Source organism: Pseudophryne corroboree, chromosome 9 (genome assembly GCF_028390025.1).
Source record: "Pseudophryne corroboree isolate aPseCor3 chromosome 9, aPseCor3.hap2, whole genome shotgun sequence".
NCBI lineage: Eukaryota > Metazoa > Chordata > Amphibia > Anura > Myobatrachidae > Pseudophryne > Pseudophryne corroboree.
In genome coordinates, this window is record NC_086452.1 from 22,501,402 (window position 1) to 22,522,839 (window position 21,438).

Consider the following 21,438-nt stretch of genomic DNA (forward strand, 5'->3'; position numbering starts at 1 on the left):
ATTTTTTATGTAAGGAGTCGACACTTGCACGTAATTCCTTCCATAAGTCCATCCACTCAGGTGTCTGCCCCGCAGGGGGTGACATCACATTTATAGGCATCTGCTCCGCCTCCACATAAGCCTCCTCATCAAACATGTCGACACAGCCGTACCGACACACCGCACACACACAGGGAATGCTCTTAAAGGAGACAGGACCCCACAAAAGCCCTTTGGGGAGACAGAGAGAGAGTATGTCAGCACACACCAGAGTGCTATATAATGCAGGGACTAACTGAATTATGTCCCCTATAGCTGCTATAATATTTACTGCGCCTAAATTTAGTGCCCCCCCCTCTCTTTTTTACCCTTTTCTGTAGTGTAGACTGCAGGGGAGAGTCAGGGAGCTTCCTTCCAGCGGAACTGTGAGGGAGAAATGGCGCCAGTGTGCTGAGGGAGATGGCTCCGCCCCTTTTTCGGTGGACTTTTCTCCCGCTTTTTTCTGTATTCTGGCAGGGGTAATTACCACATATATAACCTCTGGGGCTATATATTGTGGTTATTTTGCCAGCCAAGGTGATTTTATTGCTGCTCAGGGCGCCCCCCCCCCCCAGCGCCCTGCACCCTCAGTGACCGGAGTGTGAAGTGTGTATGAGGAGCAATGGCGCACAGCTGCAGTGCTGTGCGCTACCTTGGTGAAGACTGAAGTCTTCTGCCGCCGATTTTCCGGACCATCTTCTTGCTTCTGGCTCTGTAAGGGGGACGGCGGCGCGGCTCCGGGAACGAACACCAAGGACGGGTCCTGCGGTCGATCCCTCTGGAGCTAATGGTGTCCAGTAGCCTAAGAAGCCCAAGCTAGCTGCAAGCAGGTAGGTTCGCTTCTTCTCCCCTTAGTCCCTCGTTGCAGTGAGCCTGTTGCCAGCAGGTCTCACTGTAAAATAAAAAACCTAACATATACTTTCTTTCTAGGAGCTCAGGAGAGCCCCTAGTGTGCATCCAGCTCGGCCGGGCACAGAAATCTAACTGAGGTCTGGAGGAGGGGCATAGAGGGAGGACCCAGTGCACACCAGATAGTACCAAATCTTTCTTATAGAGTGCCCAGTCTCCTGCGGAGCCCGTCTATTCCCCATGGTCCTTACGGAGTCCCCAGCATCCACTAGGACGTCAGAGAAAGTAGGTGTATCTTTGCATGGAATATGGGTGTGCTCCCGTTTTCATGTTTAAATTGCCGGGAGGCGCGGTTACCGGGATCCGGTCTTAAGATCGACAGTGTCTAGGTCGACAATGTTTAGGTCGACAGTCACTAGGTCGACATGGATGGAAGGTCGACAGGGTTTCTAGGTCGACATGTGCTAGGTCGACAGGTCTAAAGGTCGACATGAGTTTTTCACATTTTTTTCATACTTAACGATCCACGTGGACTACGATTGGAACGGTAAAGTGTGCCGAGCGAAGCGGTAGCGTAGCGAAGGCACCATGCCCGAAGCATGGCGAGGGGACGCGGTGCACTAATTTGGGATCCCGGTCACTCTACGAAGAAAACGACACAAAAAAAAAAAAATCCTCATGTCGACCTTTAGACCTGTCGACCTAGCACATGTCGACCTAGAAACCCTGTCGACCTTCCATCCATGTCGACCTAGTGACTGTCGACCTGTAGTGGTCGACCTAAACATTGTCGACCTAGACACTGTCGATTTGATGAACCACACCCGCGGTTACCGGCACAGAATGGCTGCCTATACAGTGTCACTGATTGCTAGTGACTTGATAGGCTGCTCGTAGCCATGAATACACTTTCTAGTTAATATTCTGGTTATTACCTATCTGTGCCATTATCTGACAGAGCGCAATCTGTTTTAAGTATGTTGATTTTCCACTCATATTTGGCCCGGTGAGAATGATGAAGTTACTCCCTTCACTTATAAAAGTGTCATTGGCTACTGGTTTCCCCAGCGCTATGTTTTCTAGGATTGGATGCCAGCCCTGCTTTATCGCCATCGTATCCGTGAATTCCGGGCGAACTAGAGGAAGGAGAAAATATAAATCATACAAGCAGATAAAAAAGCAACACTACTGAGAACAAAACCCGCAGAACAATTTACTTTGTTAAAGAGAAAATGTTTCTGACTGTAACTGGTAACATATATATTTGTTTAAATATTAGAAAGCATTTTAAAATCTTGAATCATTCTATACTTTGAAATCTACACAAAGTCAAAAAGCAGCTGTAAAGCAGATTTTTTTTTTTAAAAAGCCGTCTCTTTATACAATTAAACCCCCTCAAAATTGAGTACAAAGTTAAAAAGAATGAGACATAAGCCCTTTAGCACTTGCATCGCTTACCGCTGTTGCCCACTATGCCGCTTATGCCATCTATAGATTGCGATATTGATTTGGTCCCCAGTGCCAGCATTAGGGACCAAGCAACAGCTTTTCTGGCTTTAGGAAGCCTTCCAGGCACTGGCGAGTCCAAGCCGGGTGAAAGTGTTATTTGCCGTCTCGCATGCACATGACACACCGGCCCATCTTGGCCAGCCGAGGATGCCACCAAGGAGGGGGATGTTGACAGACCTTGCCGGAGAGGTAAGTAATGTAAAATACCAACGGCATATCACTGCGATACTAAACGACATATGCTGCTAGTAATATATATATATATATATATATATATATATCTATATATACACTGCTCAAAAAAAATAAGAATTTACTCACCGGTAATTCTATTTCTCGTAGTCCGTAGTAGTGGATGCCGGGGACTCCGTAAGGACCATGGGGAATAGACGGGCTCCGCAGGAGACTGGGCACTCTATAAGAAAGATTAGGTACTATCTGGTGTGCACTGGCTCCTCCCTCTATGCCCCTCCTCCAGACCTCAGTTAGGGAAACTGTGCCCGGAAGAGCTGACACTACAAGGAAAGGATTTGGAATCCAGGGTAAGACTCATACCAGCCACACCAATCACACCGTATAACCTGTGATAACTATACCCAGTTAACAGTATGAACAACAAATGAGCCTCATTAACAGATGGCTCATAACAATAACCCTTTAGTTAAGCAATAACTATATACATGTATTGCAGAGAGTCCGCACTTGGGACGGGCGCCCAGCATCCACTACGGACTACGAGAAATAGAATTACCGGTGAGTAAAATCTTATTTTCTCTAACGTCCTAGTGGATGCTGGGGACTCCGTAAGGACCATGGGGATTATACCAAAGCTCCCAAACGGGCAGGAGAGTGCGGACGACTCTGCAGCACCGAATGAGCAAACTCAAGGTCCTCCTCAGCCAGGGTATCAAACTTGTAGAACTTAGCAAATGTGTTTGAACCCGACCAAGTAGCAGCTCGGAAAAGCTGTAAAGCCGACACCCCTCGGGCAGCCGCCCAAGAAGAGCCCACCTTCCTTGTGGAATGGGCTTTTACTGATTTTGGATGCGGCAATCCAGCCGCAGAGTGAGCCAGCTGAATCGTGCTACAGATCCAGCGAGCAATAGTCTGCTTCGAAGCAGGAGCGCCAACCTTGTTGGCTGCATACAGAATAAACAGCGAGTCAGACTTTCTGACTCCCGCCGTTCTGGAAACATACATTTTCAAAGCCCGGACTACGTCCAGCAACTTGGAATCCACCAAGTCCCTAGTAGCCGCAGGCACCACAATAGGTTGGTTCAAATGAAACGATGATACCACCTTAGGGAGAAATTGGGGACGAGTCCTCAATTCTGCCCTGTCCATATGGAAGATCAGATAGGGGCTTTTACATGACAAAGCCGCCAATTCTGACACACGCCTAGCCGAAGCTAAGGCCAATAGCATGACCACTTTCCACGTGAGATATTTTAGCTCCACGGTCTTAAGTGGCTCAAACCAGTGGGATTTCAGGAAATCCAACACAACGTTAAGATCCCAAGGTGCCACTGGTGGCACAAAAGGAGGCTGAATATGCAGCACTCCCTTTACAAACGTCTGAACCTCAGGCAGTGAAGCCAGTTCTTTTTGAAAGAAAATGGATAGGGCCGAGATCTGAACCTTTATGGACCCTAATTTGAGGCCCATAGTCACACCTGACTGTAGGAAATGCAGAAAACGACCCAACTGGAAGTCCTCTGTATGGGCCTTCCTGGCCTCACACCAAGCAACATATTTCCGCCATATGCGGTGATAATGCTTTGCTGTCACATCCTTCCTAGCTCTTATCAGCGTAGGAATTACTTCATCTGGTATACCCTTTTCCGCTAGGATCCGGCGTTCAACCGCCATGCCGTCAAACGCAGCCGCGGTAAGTCTTGGAACAGACAGGGCCCCTGCTGCAACAGGTCCTGTCTGAGAGGCAGAGGCCATGGGTCCTCTGTGACCATCTCTTGAGGTTCTGGGTACTATTCTCAGTACCTTGTGTATGAGAGGAAGAGGAGGAAACACATATACCGACTGGAACACCCACGGAGTTACCAGTGCGTCCACAGCTATCGCCTGAGGGTCCCTTGACCTGGCGCAATATTTTTTTAGCTTTTTGTTTAGGCGGGACGCCATCATGTCCACCTGTGGCCGTTCCCACCGATTTGCAATCTGCTGGAAGACTTCTTGATTAAGTCCCCACTCTCCCAGGTGGAGGTCGTGCCTGCTGAGGAAGTCTGCTTCCCAGTTGTCCACTCCCGGAATGAACACTGCTGACAGTACTTTTACGTGATTCTCCGCCCAACAAAGAATCCTTGTGGCTTCCGCCATCGCCACCCTGCTTCTTGTGCCGCCCTGTCGGTTTACATGGGCGACTGCCGTGATGTTGTCTGACTGAATCAGCACTGGTTGGTCTCGAAGCAGGGGCTCCACTTGACTCAGGGCGTTGTATATGGCCCTTAATTCCAGTATGTTTATGTGCAGACGAGTCTCCTGACTTGACCACAGCCCCTGGAAGTTTCTTCCCTGAGTGACTGCCCCCCATCCGCGGAGGCTTGCATCCGTGGTCACCAGGACCCAGTCCTGTATGCCGAACCTGCGGCCCTCGAGAAGATGAGCACTCTGCAGCCACCACAGAAGAGACACCCTGGCCCTCGGGGACAGGGCGATCAGCCGATGCATCTGAAGATGCGATCCGGACCACTTGTCCAACAGATCCCACTGAAAGATCCTGGCATGGAACCTGCCGAAAGGAATGGCTTCGTATGACGCTACCATCTTTCCCAGGATTTGCGTGCAGTGATGCACCGACACCTGCTTTGGTTTCAGGAGATCCCTGACCATGGTCACTAACTCCTGAGCCTTCTCCTCCGGGAGAAATACCTTCTTCTGTTCTGTGTCCAGAATCATGCCCAGGAAGGGCAGATGCGTCGTAGGAATCAGCTGCGACTTTGGAATATTCAGAATCCAGCCGTGCCGTAGCAACACTTCCTGAGAGTGCGCTACGCTGACCAACAACTGCTCTCTGGACCTCGCCTTTATGAGGAGATCGTCCAAGTACGGGATAACTGTAACTCCTTGCTTCCGGAGAAGTACCATCATCTCCGCCATTACCTTGGTAAAGACTCTCGGTGCCGTGGATAGACCAAACGGCAACGTCTGGAATTGGTAATGACAGTCCTGTACCACAAACCTGAGGTACTCCTGGTGAGGCGGATAAATGGGGACATGCAAGTACGCATCCTTGATGTCCAGAGATACCATAAAATCCCCCTCTTCCAGGCTGGCAATGACCGCTCTGAGCGATTCCATTTTGAACCTGAACTTTTTCATGTAAATGTTCAAGGATTTTAAATTTAGAATGGGTCTTACCGAACCGTCCGGTTTCGGTACCACAAACAGTGTGGAATAGTAACCCCTTCCCTGCTGAAGGGGGGGTACCATTATTATCACTTGCTGGAGGTACAGCTTGTGAATAGCCGTCAGGACTATCTCCCTCCCCGTGGGAGAAGCTGGCAAGGCGGATTTTAGGTAACGGTGAGGGGGCGTCACTTTGAATTCCAGCTTGTATCCCTGAGATACAATTTGTATAGCCCAAGGATCCACTTGTGAGCGAACCCACTGGTTGCAGAAATTTCGGAGATGCGCCCCCACCGCTCCTGGCTCCGCCTGTGGAGCCCCAGCGTCATGCGGTGGACTTAGTGGAAGCAGGGGAGGACTTTTGTTCCTGAGAACTGGCTGCATGGTGCAGCTTCTTTCCTCTACCCCTGCCTCTGGCAAGAAAGGATGCACCTCTGACTCTCTTGCTTTTTTGAGAACGAAAGGACTGCATTAGGTAATACGGTGCTTTCTTAGGCTGTGAGGAAACCTGTGGCAAGAAAGCCGACTTTCCAGCTGTCGCTGTGGATACGAGGTCCGAGAGACCGTCCCCAAACAATTCCTCACCCTTATAAGGCAAAACCTCCATGTGTTTTTTAGAATCGGCATCCCCTGTCCATTGCCGAGTCCATAAGACCCTCCTGGCAGAAAATAAGAATTTACTTACCGATAATTCTATTTCTCGTAGTCCGTAGTGGATGCTGGGAACTCCGTAAGGACCATGGGGAATAGCGGCTCCGCAGGAGACTGGGCACAAAAGTAAAGCTTTAGGACTACCTGGTGTGCACTGGCTCCTCCCCCTATGACCCTCCTCTAAGCCTCAGTTAGGATACTGTGCCCGGACGAGCGTACACAATAAGGAAGGATTTATGAATCCCGGGTAAGACTCATACCAGCCACACCAATCACACCGTACAACCTGTGATCTGAACCCAGTGAACAGCATGATAACAGAGGAGCCTCTGGATAGATGGTTCACAGCAACAATAACCCGATTTAGTTAACAATAACTATGTACAAGTATTGCAGACAATCCGCACTTGGGATGGGCGCCCAGCATCCACTACGGACTACGAGAAATAGAATTATCGGTAAGTAAATTCTTATTTTCTCTGACGTCCTAGTGGATGCTGGGAACTCCGTAAGGACCATGGGGATTATACCAAAGCTCCCAAAACGGGCGGGAGAGTGCGGATGACTCTGCAGCACCGAATGAGAGAACTCCAGGTCCTCCTCAGCCAGGGTATCAAATTTGTAGAATTTTTCAAACGTGTTTGCCCCTGACCAAGTAGCTGCTCGGCAAAGATTGTAAAGCCGAGACCCCTCGGGCAGCCGCCCAAGATGAGCCCACCTTCCTTGTGGAATGGGCTTTTACAGATTTTGGCTGTGGCAGGCCTGCCACAGAATGTGCAAGCTGAATTGTATTACAAATCCAACGAGCAATAGTCTGCTTAAAAGCAGGAGCACCAAACTTGTTGGGTGCATACAGGATAAACAGCGAGTCAGATTTTCTGACTCCAGCCGTCCTGGAAACATATATTTTCAGGGCCCTGACTATGTCCAACAACTTGGAGTCCTCCAAGTCACTAGTAGCCGCAGGTACCACAATAGGTTGGTTCAGATGAAACGCTGAAACCACCTTAGGAAGAAAATGAGGACGAGTCCTCAATTCCGCCCTGCCTGAATGGAAGATCAGATAAGGGCTTTTACAGGATAAAGCCGCCAATTCTGACACGCGCCTGGCCGAGGCCAGGGCCAACAGCATGACCACTTTCCATGTGAGATATTTTAACTCCACAGATTCAAGTGGTTCAAACCATTGTGACTTTAGGAACCCCAAAACTACATTGAGATCCCAAGGTGCCACTGGAGGCACAAAAAGGAGGCTGTATATGCAGTACCCCTTTTACAAACGTCTGAACTTCAGGAACTGAAGCTAGTTCTTTCTGGAAGAAAATTGACAGGGCCGAAATTTGAACCTTAATGGACCCCAATTTTAGGCCCATAGACACTCCTGTTTGCAGGAAATGCAGGAATCGACCCAGTTGAAATTCCTCCATCGGGGCCTTACTGGCCTCGCACCACGCAACATATTTTCGCCAAATGCGGTGATAATGCTTTGCGGATACATCCTTCCTGGCTTTGATCAGGGTAGGGATGACTTCATCCGGAATGCCTTTTTCCTTCAGGATCCGGCATTCAACCGCCCTGCCGTCAAACGCAGCCGCGGTAAGTCTTGGAATAGACAGGGTCCTTGATAGAGCAGGTCCCTTCTTAGAGGTAGAGGCCACGGGTCCTCCATGAGCATCTCTTGAAGTTCCGGGTACCAAGTCCTTCTTGGCCAATCCGGAGCCACGAGTATAGTTCTTACTCCCCTCCGTCTTATAATTCTCAGTACTTTTGGTAAGAGAGGAAGAGGAGGGAACACATACACTGACTGGTACACCCACGGTGTTACCAGAGCTTCCACAGCTATTGCCTGAGGGTCCCTTGACCTGGCGCAATACCTGTCCAATTTTTTGTTTAGGTGGGACGCCATCATGTCCACCTTTGGTTTTTCCCAACGGTTTACAATCATGTGGAAGACTTCTGCTGAGGAAGTCTGTTTCCCAGTTGTCCACTCCCGGAATGAACACTGCTGACAATGCTATCACATGATTTTTCGCCCAGCGAAAAATCCTTGCAGCTTCTGCCATTGCCCTCCTGCTTCTTGTGCCGCCCTGTCTGTCTACGTGGGCGACTGCCGTGATGTTGTCCGACTGGATCAGCACCGGCTGACCTTGAAGCAGAGGTCTTGCTTGGCTTAGGGCATTGTAAATGGCCCTTAGCTCCAAGATATTTATGTGAAGTGATGTCTCCAGGCTTGACCACAAGCCCTGGAAATTTCTTCCCTGTGTGACTGCTTTCCCGCCTCGCAGGCTGGCATCCGTGGTCACCAGGACCCAGTCCTGAATGCCGAATCTGCGCCCTCTAGAAGATGAGCACTCTGCAACCACCACAGGAGAGACACCCTTGTCTTTGGTGACAGGGTTATCCGCTGATGCATCTGAAGATGCGATCCGAACCATTTTTCCAGCAGGTCCCACTGGAAAGTTCTTGCGTGGAATCTGCCGAATGGAATTGCTTCGTAGGAAGCCACCATTTTTCCCAGGACCCTTGTGCACTGATGCACTGACACTTGGCCTGGTTTTAGGAGGTTTCTGACTAGTTCGGATAACTCCCTGGCTTTCTCCTCCTGGAGAAACACCTTTTTCTGGACTGTGTCCAGGATCATCCTTAGGAATAGAAGACGTGTCGTCGGGATCAGCTGCGATTTTGGAATATTAAGAATCCAACCGTGCTGCCGCAACACTACTTGAGATAGTGCTACCCCGACTACCAACTGTTCCCTGGATCTTGCCCTTATCCGGAGATTGTCCAAGTAAGGGATAATTAAAACTCCCTTCCTTTGAAGGAGTATCATCATTTCGGCCATTACTTTGGTAAAGACCCGGGGTGCCGTGGATAAACCAAACGGCAGCGTCTGAAACTGATAGTGACCGTTCTGCACCACAAACCTGAGGTACCCTTGGTGAGAAGGGTAAATTGGGACATGGAGATAAGCATCCTTGATGTCCAGAGACACCATATACCGGTAATCCCCTTCTTCCAGGTTTGCAATCACCGCTCTGAGTGACTCCATCTTGAATTTGAACCTTTTTATGTAAGTGTTCAAGGATTTCAGATTTAAATTAGGTCTCACCGAGCCGTCTGGCTTCGGTACCACAAACAGCGTGGAATAATACCCCTTTCCCTGTTGTAGGAGGGGTACCTTGATTATCACCTGCTGGGAATACAGCTTGTGAATGGCTTCCCATACCGCCTCCCTGTCGGAGGGAGACGTCGGTAAAGCAGACTTTAGGAAACGGCGAAGGGGAGACGTCTCGAATTCCAATTTGTACCCCTGAGATACCACCTGAAGGATCCAGGGGTCCACCTGTGAGTGAGCCCACTGCACGCTGAAATTTTTGAGACGGGCCCCCACCGTGCCTGAGTCCGCTTGCAAAGCCCCAGCGTCATGCTGAGGACTTTGCAGAAAACGGGAGAGGGCTTCTGTTCCTGGGAACTGGCTGTTTGCTGCAGCCTTTTTCCTCTCCCTCTGCCACGGGGCAGAAATGAGGAGCCTTTTGCCCGCTTGCCCTTATGGGGCCCAAAGGACTTCTTATGTTGAGAGGCTACCTCGGGTAAAAATGTGGATTTCCCAGCCGTTGCCGTGGCCACCAGGTCTGTTAGACCTACCCCAAATAACTCCTCCCTTTTATAAGGCGATACCTCCATATGCCTTTTGGAATCAGCATCACCTGACCACTGTCTTGTCCATAACCCTCTTCTGGCAGAAATGGACAGCGCACTTACTCTTGATGCCAGTCGGCAAATATCCCTCTGTGCATCACGCATATATAGAAATGCATCTTTTAAATGCTCTATAGTCAGTAATATATTGTCCCTATCTAGGGTATCAATATTGTTAGTCAGGGAATCCGACCAAGCCACCCCAGCACTGCACATCCAGGCTGAGGCGATTGCTGGTCGCAGTATCACACCCGTGTGAGTGTATATACATTTTACTGCTTTCTATCAGCAGGTTCCTTAAGGGCGGCCGTATCCGGGGACGGTAGTGCCACCTGTTTAGACAAGCGTGTGAGCGCTTTATTCACCCTAGGGGGTGTTTCCCAACGTGCCCTATCCTCTGGCGGGAAGGGGTATGATGCTAATAACTTTTTAGGAATTAACAGTTTTTATCGGGGGAAACCCACGCATCATCACACACTTCATTTAATTTCTCAGATGCAGGAAAAACTACAGGCAGTTTTTTCTCACCCAACATAATACCCTTTTTAGTGGTACTGGTATTATCAGAAATGTGTAAAAACATTTTCCATAGCCTCAATCATGTAACGTGTGGCCCTACTGGAAGTCACATTCGTCTCTTAATCGTCGACACTGGAGTTAGTATCCGTGTCGGCGTCTGTATCTGCCATCTGCGGTAACGGGCGTTTTAGAGCCCCTGATGGCTTTTGAGACACCTGGACAGGCACAGGCTGAGTCGCCGGCTGTCTCATGTCATCAATCTTTTGTAAAGAGCTGACACTGTCACATATTCCTTCCATAAGCTCATCCACTCAGGTGTCGACTCCCTAGGGGGTGACATCTCTGTTAAAGGCAATTTCTCCGCCTCCACATCATTTTCCTCCTCATACATGTCGACACAACGTACCGACACACAGCACACACACAGGGAATGCTCTGATAGAGGACAGGACCCCACTAGCCCTTTGGGGAGACAGAGGGAGAGTATGCCAGCACACACCAGAGCGCTATATATATACAGGGATAACCTTATATAAGTGTTTTTCCCCTTATAGCTGCTGTATTGTTATACTGCGCCTAATTAGTGCCCCCCTCTCTTTTTTAACCCCTTTCTGTAGTGTAGTAACTGCAGGGGAGAGCCAGGGAGCTTCCCTCCAACTGAGCTGTGAGAGAAAATGGCGCCAGTGTGCTGAGGAGATAGGCTCCGCCCCCTTCTCGGCGGCCTTTTCTCCCGTTTTTCTGTGGAATCTGGCAGGGGTTAAAATTCATCCATATAGCCCTGGGGGCTATATGTGATGTATTTTCGCCAGCCAAGGTGTTTTTATTGCTGCTCAGGGCGCCCCCCCCCAAGCGCCCTGCACCCTCAGTGACCGGAGTGTGAAGTGTGCTGAGGAGCAATGGCGCACAGCTGCAGTGCTGTGCGCTACCTTGGTGAAGACAGGATGTCTTCTGCCGCCGATTTTCCGGACCTCTTCTTGCTTCTGGCTCTGTAAGGGGGCCGGCGGCGCGGCTCTGGGACCGGACTCCGAGGCTGGGCCTGTGTTCGGTCCCTCTGGAGCTAATGGTGTCCAGTAGCCTAAGAAGCCCAATCCACTCTGCACGCAGGTGAGTTCGCTTCTTCTCCCCTTAGTCCCTCGATGCAGTGAGCCTGTTGCCAGCAGGTCTCACTGAAAATAAAAAACCTAAAACTAAACTTTCACTAAGAGCTCAGGAGAGCCCCTAGTGTGCACCCTTCTCGGTCGGGCACAAAAATCTAACTGAGGCTTGGAGGAGGGTCATAGGGGGAGGAGCCAGTGCACACCAGGTAGTCCTAAAGCTTTACTTTTGTGCCCAGTCTCCTGCGGAGCCGCTATTCCCCATGGTCCTTACGGAGTTCCCAGCATCCACTAGGACGTCAGAGAAATGGACATTGCATTTATTCGAGAGCCCAGCAGGCAAATGTCCCTCTGGGCATCCCGCATATATAAGACGACGTCTTTAATATGGCTAAGTGTTAGCAATACGGTATCCCTGTCCAGGGTATCCAACCCCTCTGACAAAGTATCTGTCCATGCTGCAACAGCACTGCACATCCAAGCTGAAGCAATAGCCGGTCTCAGTAGAGTACCAGAGTGTGTATACACAGAGTTCAAGATACCTTCCTGCTTCCTATCCGCAGGTTCCTTTAGGGCGGCCGTATCCTGAGACGGCAGGGACACTCTTTTAGATAAGCGCGTCAGGGCCTTGTCAACCCTAGGGGAGGATTCCCAGCGTAACCTATCCGTTGGCGGGAAAGGGTACGCCATTAGTATTCTCTCTGGAATCACCACTTTCTTATCAGGGGAAGACCACGCTTCTTCACATAACTCATTTAATTCATGTGACGGGGGAAAAGTCACTGGCTGCTTTTTCTCCCCAAACATATTTACCCTCTTGTCAGGGACAGGGTCAGCCTCTGAAATGTGTAATACATTTTTCATTGCAATAATCATGTATCGGATGGCCTTAGTCATTTTGGGCTGTAATAGTGCCTCATCCTCGTCGACGCTGGAGTCGGACTCCGTGTCGACATCTGTGTCAACCAACTGAGATAGTGGGCGTTTTTGAGACGCTGACGGCCTCTAAGGCGCCTGGGGGGCAGGCCCGGGTTGAGAGCCCGGCTGTCCCCCGGCAGCAACATAATCAAATCTCTTATGTAATGAGTTTACATTGTCATTTAAGACCTTCCACATATCCATCCAATCAGGTGTCGGCACCGACTGGGGCGACACCACTTGCACTTGCTCCGCCTCCACGTAACCCTCATCAAACATGTCGACACAGCCGTACCAACACACAGCACACACACAGGGAATGCTCTGACTGAGGACAGGACCCCACAAGGTCTATGGGGAGACAGAGAAAGAGTATGCCAGCACACACCAGAGCGCTATATACACAGGGATACACACTACCAGAAGTGAATTTTTCCCAATAGCTGCTGTATCAATACACCTTTTGCCTAAATGTATGTGCCCCCCCTCTCTTTTTACCCTCTTAGTGCCAGGAGACTGCAGGGGAGAGCCTGGGGAGCGTCCTTCCAGCGTAGCTGTGAAGAGAAATGGCGCTGGTGTGCTGAGGAAGAAGGCCCCGCCCCCTCAGCGGCGGGCTTCTGTCCCGCTGTTTCTGACTAAAAATGGCGGGGGGTTTTACACATATACAGTCACAGACTGTATTATGTGTCTTTTTTATGCCAAAGGTATTCTTATTGCTGCCCAGGGCGCCCCCCCCCAGCGCCCTGCACCCTACAGTGACCGGAGTGTGTGGTGTGCAGTGGGAGCAATGGCGCACAGCTGCGGTGCTGTGCGATACCTTAATGATGACAGGAGTCTTCAGCCGCCGATTTCATCACCAACTTCTGATCTTCTGGCTCTGCGAGGGGGACGGCGGCGCGGCTCCGGGAACGGACGACGAGGACCTTTGCCTGTGTTCGAACCCTCTGGAGCTAATGGTGTCCAGTAGCCTAAGAAGCGCAACCTAGCTGTGAACAGGTACGTTTGCTTCTCTCCCCTGAGATCTCACTGAAAATAAAAAACCTAACATTACTTTCTTTACTAGCAGGCTCAGGAGAGCCCACTAGGTGCATCCAGCTCTGGCCGGGCACAGATTCTAACTGAGGTCTGGAGGAGGGGCATAGAGGGAGGAGCCAGTGCACACCAGATAGTACCTAATCTTTCTTTTAGAGTGCCCAGTCTCCTGCGGAGCCCGTCTATTCCCCATGGTCCTTACGGAGTCCCCAGCATCCACTAGGACGTCAGAGAAATAAAGGGAACACTAAAATAACACATCCTAGATCTGAATGAATGAAATATTCTTATTAAATACTATGTTCTTTACATAGTTGAATGTGCTGACAACAAAATCACACAAAAATTATCAATGGAAATCACATTTATTAACCCATGGAGGCCTGTATGATCTCCCTACAACGCCTGGGCATGCTCCTGATGAGATGGCGGATGGTCTCCTGAGGGATCTCCTCCCAGACCTGGACTAATGCATCCACCAACTCCTGGACAGTCTGTGGTGCAACGTGGCGTTGGTGGATGGAGCGAGACATGATGTCCCAGATGTGCTCAATTGGATTCAGGTCTGGGGAACGGGCGGGCCAGTCCATAGCATCAATACCTTCGTCTTGCAGGAACTGCTGACACACTCCAGCCACATGATGTCTAGCATTGTCTTGCATTAGGAGGAACCCAGGGCCAACTGCACCAGCATATGGTCTCACAAGGAGTCTGAGGATCTCATCTTGGTACCTAATGGCAGTCAGGCTACCTCTGGCGAGCACATGGAGGGCTGTGCGGCCCCACAAAGAAATGCCACCCCACACCATTACTGACCCACTGCCAAACCGGTCATGCTGGAGGATGTTGCAAGCAGCAGAACGTTCTCCTTGGCGTCTCCAGACTCTGTCACGTCTGTCACATGTGCTCAGTTAGAACCTGCTTTCATCTGTGAAGAGCACAGGGCGCCAGTGGAGAATTTGCCAATCTTGGTGTTCTCTGGCAAATGGCAAACGTCCTGCACGGTGTTGGGCTGTAAGCACAACCCTCACCTGTGGACGTCAGGCCCTCATACCACCCTCATGGAGTCTGTTTCTGATCGTTTGAGTAGACACATGCACATTTGTGGCTTGCTGGAGGTCATTTTGCAGGGCTCTGGCAGTGCTCCTCATGTTCCTCCTTGCACAAAGGCGGAGGTAGCGGTCCTGCTGCTGGGTTGTTGCCCTCCTACGGCCTCCTCCACGTCTCCTGATGTACTGGCCTGTCTCCTGGTAGCACCTCCATGCTCTGGACACTACGCTGACAGACACAGCAAACCTTCTTGCCACAGCTCGCATTGGTGTGCCATCCTGGATGAGCTGCACTACCTGAGCCACTTGTGTGGGTTGTAGACTCTGTCTCATGCTACCACTAGAGTGAAAGCACCACCAGCTTTCAAAAGTGACCAAAACATCAGCCAGAAAGCATAGGAGCTGAGAAGTGGTCTGTGGTCACCACCTGCAGAACAACTCCTTTATTGGGGGTGTCTTGCTAATTGCCTATAATTTCCACCTGTTGTCTATTCCATTTGCACAACAGCATGTGAAATTGATTGTCAATCAGTGTTGCTTCCTAAGTGGACAGTTTGATTTCAGAGAAGTGTGACTGACTTGGAGTTACATTGTATTGTTTAAGTGTTCCCTTTATTTTTTTGAGCAGTGTATATATATATATATATATATCTCTCCTATATAATATGCCAGATCTATGACTCTGTGCCTGGCCGTAACGCTGGGCGGAGTCACAGTGGCTGGATGCAGGCCAAGAACAGTCCCCTCCCTCTGTCCGCCCATCCACGGCCAGTTCCCTCACCGTCTCCGCCCAGTCCCCTGTCTCCCTCCTCCCCGTACACTCCCTGTACCCTGGTGACACTGCAGCCGCTGACTGTAAGCGGGACTCGCACTAACCGCCTCAGTCTTGCGGCTGCCGCAGAGTTCGGGGGAAAATGCTACTGTGCCATAGAAGACCACTGACAGCCGCACTCGCCTCCCCTCCCACCCGCGGCACCCACCGCATCCGCCCATCACCCGTGGCACTCCCGCCCCTCACCCACCCGTAGCACCCACCGACACCCACGGCCCCCCACCTGCGGCACCCACCGCATCTGCCCCCCACCCGTGGCACTCCCGCCCCCTCCCCCACCCGTAGCACCAACACCCGCGGCACCAACCGCATCCGCCACCCACCCGCGGTACTCCCGCCCCCTCCCCCACCCCTAACACCGACACCCACGGCCCCCCCTGTCCCTCCCCCACCCGCGGCACCCACCGCATCCACGGTCACTACTGGTAGAGTGGTTTATTAGACTGCGAGGGGGGGGGGGGGGGGGCGCACTGTCACTACTGGTAGAGTGGTTTATTTGACTGGGGGGCACTGCCACTAAGGGTGACTTAAAAGTAGAGATGAGCGCCTGAAATTTTTCGGGTTTTGTGTTTTGGTTTTGGGTTCGGTTCCGCGGCCGTGTTTTGGGTTCGAACGCGTTTTGGCAAAACCTCACCGAATTTTTTTTGTCGGATTCGGGTGTGTTTTGGATTCGGGTGTTTTTTTCAAAAAACACTAAAAAACAGCTTAAATCATAGAATTTGGGGGTCATTTTGATCCCAAAGTATTATTAACCTCAAAAACCATAATTTCCACTCATTTTCAGTCTATTCTGAATACCTCACACCTCACAATATTATTTTTAGTCCTAAAATTTGCACCGAGGTCGCTGTGTGAGTAAGATAAGCGACCCTAGTGGCCGACACAAACACCGGGCCCATCTAGGAGTGGCACTGCAGTGTCACGCAGGATGTCCCTTCCAAAAAACCCTCCCCAAACAGCACATGACGCAAAGAAAAAAAGAGGCGCAATGAGGTAGCTGTGTGAGTAAGATTAGCGACCCTAGTGGCCGACACAAACACCGGGCCCATCTAGGAGTGGCACTGCAGTGTCACGCAGGATGTCCCTTCAAAAAAACCCTCCCCAAACAGCACATGACGCAAAGAAAAAAAGAGGCGCAATGAGGTAGCTGACTGTGTGAGTAAGATTAGCGACCCTAGTGGCCGACACAAACACCGGGCCCATCTAGGAGTGGCACTGCAGTGTCACGCAGGATGTCCCTTCCAAAAAACCCTCCCCAATCAGCACATGATGCAAAGAAAAAGAAAAGAAAAAAGAGGTGCAAGATGGAATTGTCCTTGGGCCCTCCCACCCACCCTTATGTTGTATAAACAAAACAGGACATGCACACTTTAACCAACCCATCATTTCAGTGACAGGGTCTGCCACACGACTGTGACTGATATGACGGGTTGGTTTGGACCCCCCCCAAAAAAGAAGCAATTAATCTCTCCTTGCACAAACTGGCTCTACAGAGGCAAGATGTCCACCTCATCTTCACCCTCCGATATATCACCGTGTACATCCCCCTCCTCACAGATTATCAATTCGTCCCCACTGGAATCCACCATCTCAGCTCCCTGTGTACTTTGTGGAGGCAATTGCTGCTGGTCAATGTCTCCGCGGAGGAATTGATTATAATTCATTTTAATGAACATCATCTTCTCCACATTTTCTGGATGTAACCTCGTACGCCGATTGCTGACAAGGTGAGCGGCGGCACTAAACACTCTTTCGGAGTACACACTTGTGGGAGGGCAACTTAGGTAGAATAAAGCCAGTTTGTGCAAGGGCCTCCAAATTGCCTCTTTTTCCTGCCAGTATAAGTACGGACTGTGTGACGTGCCTACTTGGATGCGGTCACTCATATAATCCTCCACCATTCTATCAATGTTGAGAGAATCATATGCAGTGACAGTAGACGACATGTCCGTAATCGTTGTCAGGTCCTTCAGTCCGGACCAGATGTCAGCATCAGCAGTCGCTCCAGACTGCCCTGCATCACCGCCAGCGGGTGGGCTCGGAATTCTGAGCCTTTTCCTCGCACCCCCAGTTGCGGGAGAATGTGAAGGAGGAGATGTTGACAGGTCGCGTTCCGCTTGACTTGACAATTTTGTCACCAGCAGGTCTTTCAACCCCAGCAGACCTGTGTCTGCCGGAAAGAGAGATCCAAGGTAGGCTTTAAATCTAGGATCGAGCACGGTGGCCAAAATGTAGTGCTCTGATTTTAACAGATTGACCACCCGTGAATCCTTGTTAAGCGAATTAAGGGCTGCATCCACAAGTCCCACATGCCTAGCGGAATCGCTCCCTTTTAGCTCCTTCTTCAATGCCTCCAGCTTCTTCTGCAAAAGCCTGATGAGGGGAATGACCTGACTCAGGCTGGCAGTGTCTGAACTGACTTCACGTGTGGCAAGTTCAAAGGGCATCAGAACCTTGCACAACGTTGAAATCATTCTCCACTGCACTTGAGACAGGTGCATTCCACCTACTATATCGTGCTCAATTGTATAGGCTTGAATGGCCTTTTGCTGCTCCTCCAACCTCTGAAGCATATAGAGGGTTGAATTCCACCTCGTTACCACTTCTTGCTTCAGATGATGGCAGGGCAGGTTCAGTAGTTTTTGGTGGTGCTCCAGTCTTCTGTACATGGTGCCTGTACGCCGAAAGTGTCCCGCAATTTTTCTGGCCACCGACAGCATCTCTTGCACGCCCCTGTCGTTTTTTAAAAAATTCTGCACCACCAAATTCAAGGTATGTGCAAAACATGGGACGTGCTGGAATTTGCCCATATTTAATGCACACACAATATTGCTGGCGTTGTCCGATGCCACAAATCCACAGGAGAGTCCAATTGGGGTAAGCCATTCCGCGATGATCTTCCTCAGTTGCCGTAAGAGGTTTTCAGCTGTGTGCGTATTCTGGAAAGCGGTGATACAAAGCGTAGCCTGCCTAGGAAAGAGTTGGCGTTTGCGAGATGCTGCTACTGGTGCCGCCGCTGCTGTTCTTGCGGCGGGAGTCCATACATCTACCCAGTGGGCTGTCACAGTCATATAGTCCTGACCCTGCCCTGCTCCACTTGTCCACATGTCCGTGGTTAAGTGGACATTGGGTACAACTGCATTTTTTAGGACACTGGTGAGTCTTTTTCTGACGTCCGTGTACATTCTCGGTATCGCCTGCCTAGAGAAGTGGAACCTAGATGGTATTTGGTAACGGGGGCACACTGCCTCAATAAATTGTCTAGTTCCCTGTGAACTAACGGCGGATACCGGACGCACGTCTAACACCAACATAGTTGTCAAGGACTCAGTTATCCGCTTTGCAGTAGGATGACTGCTGTGATATTTCATCTTCCTCGCAAAGGACTGTTGAACAGTCAATTGCTTACTGGAAGTAGTACAAGTGGGCTTACGACTTCCCCTCTGGGATGACCATCGACTCCCAGCGGCAACAACAGCAGCGCCAGCAGCAGTAGGCGTTACACGCAAGGATGCATCGGAGGAATCCCAGGCAGGAGAGGACTCGTCAGAATTGCCAGTGACATGGCCTGCAGGACTATTGGCATTCCTGGGGAAGGAGGAAATTGACACTGAGGGAGTTGGTGGGGTGGTTTGCGTGAGCTTGGTTACAAGAGGAAGGGATTTACTGGTCAGTGGACTGCTTCCGCTGTCACCCAAAGTTTTTGAACTTGTCACTGACTTATTATGAATGCGCTGCAGGTGACGTATAAGGGAGGATGTTCCGAGGTGGTTAACGTCCTTACCCCTACTTATTACAGCTTGACAAAGGGAACACACGGCTTGACACCTGTTGTCCGCATTTCTGGTGAAATACCTCCACACCGAAGAGCTGATTTTTTTGGTATTTTCACCTGGCATGTCAACGGCCATATTCCTCCCACGGACAACAGGTGTCTCCCCGGGTGCCTGACTTAAACAAACCACCTCACCATCAGAATCCTCCTGGTCAATTTCCTCCCCAGCGCCAGCAACACCCATATCCTCCTCATCCTGGTGTACTTCAACACTGACATCTTCAATCTGACTATCAGGAACTGGACTGCGGGTGCTCCTTCCAGCACTTGCAGGGGGCGTGCAAATGGTGGAAGGCGCATGCTCTTCACGTCCAGTGTTGGGAAGGTCAGGCATCGCAACCGACACAATTGGACTCTCCTTGTGGATTTGGGATTTCGAAGAATGCACAGTTCTTTGCTGTGCTGCTTTTGCCAGCTTGAGTCTTTTCATTTTTCTAGCGAGAGGCTGAGTGCTTCCATCCTCATGTGAAGCTGAACCACTAGCCATGAACATAGGCCAGGGCCTCAGCCGTTCCTTGCCACTCCGTGTGGTAAATGGCATATTGGCAAGTTTACGCTTCTCCTCCGACAATTTTATTTTAGGTTTTGGAGTCCTTTTTTTACTGATATTTGGTGTTTTGGATTTGACATGCTCTGTACTATGACATTGGGCATCGGCCTTGGCAGACGACGTTGCTGGCATTTCATCGTCTCGGCCATGACTAGTGGCAGCAGCTTCAGCACGAGGTGGAAGTGGATCTTGATCTTTCCCTAATTTTGGAACCTCAACATTTTTGTTCTCCATATTTTAATAGGCACAACTAAAAGGCACCTCAGGTAAACAATGGAGATGGATGGATTGGATACTAGTATACAATTATGGACGGGCTGCCGAGTGCCGACACAGAGGTAGCCACAGCCGTGAACTACCGCACTGTACTGTGTCTGCTGCTAATATAGACTGGTTGATAAAGAGATAGTATACTCGTAACTAGTATGTATGTATAAAGAAAGAAAAAAAAACCACGGTTAGGTGGTATATACAATTATGGACGGGCTGCCGAGTGCCGACACAGAGGTAGCCACAGCCGTGAACTACCGCACTGTACTGTGTCTGCTGCTAATATAGACTGGTTGATAAAGAGATAGTATACTCGTAACTAGTATGTATGTATAAAGAAAGAAAAAAAAACCACGGTTAGGTGGTATATACAATTATGGACGGGCTGCCGAGTGCCGACACAGAGGTAGCCACAGCCGTGAACTACCGCACTGTACTGTGTCTGCTGCTAATATAGACTGGTTGATAAAGAGATAGTATACTACTAATATTATATATACTGGTGGTCAGGTCACTGGTCACTAGTCACACTGGCAGTGGCACTCCTGCAGCAAAAGTGTGCACTGTTTAATTTTAATATAATATTATGTACTCCTGGCTCCTGCTATAACCTATAACTGGCACTGCAGTAGTGCTCCCCAGTCTCCCCCACAATTATAAGCTGTGTGAGCTGAGCAGTCAGACAGATATATAATATATATAGATGATGCAGCACACTGGCCTGAGCCTGAGCAGTGCACACAGATATGGTATGTGACTGACTGAGTCACTGTGTGTATCGCTTTTTTCAGGCAGAGAACGGATATATTAAATAAACTGCACTGTGTGTCTGGTGGTCACTCACTATATAATATATTATGTACTCCTGGCTCCTGCTATAACCTATAACTGGCACTGCAGTAGTGCTCCCCAGTCTCCCCCACAATTATAAGCTGTGTGAGCTGAGCAGTCAGACAGATATATATAATATTATATATAGATAATAGATGATGCAGCACACTGGCCTGAGCCTGAGCAGTGCACACAGATATGGTATGTGACTGAGTCACTGTGTGCTGTGTATCGCTTTTTTCAGGCAGAGAACGGATTATAAATAAAACTGGTGGTCACTATCAGCAAAACTCTGCACTGTACTGAGTACTCCTAATGCTCCCCAAAATTAGTAAATCAAGTGTCTCTCTAATCTATTCTAAACGGAGAGGACGCCAGCCACGTCCTCTCCCTATCAATCTCAATGCACGTGTGAAAAA

At 50.0% G+C, this 21,438-nt stretch overlaps 1 protein-coding gene across 9 annotated transcripts in view; it reads right to left on the minus strand.

Annotated features, from left to right (window-relative positions):
- MSH4 (mutS homolog 4) overlaps positions 1-21,438 on the minus strand; it is a 344,804-nt gene that overhangs the window by 73,289 nt on the left and 250,077 nt on the right. For 8 of the 9 annotated variants that reach the window (XR_010186549.1, XM_063939054.1, XM_063939053.1 and 5 more), the window contains exon 15: positions 1,803-2,003. The exons of the other annotated variant lie outside the window; for it this stretch is intronic. Coding sequence is in view for 7 of the 8 variants with exons in the window: in XM_063939054.1 (XP_063795124.1) it covers positions 1,803-2,003 (201 nt within the window). In the remaining variant the exon portion in view is untranslated. The remainder of the gene's footprint in view (positions 1-1,802; positions 2,004-21,438) is intronic. 9 annotated transcript variants of the gene reach the window in all.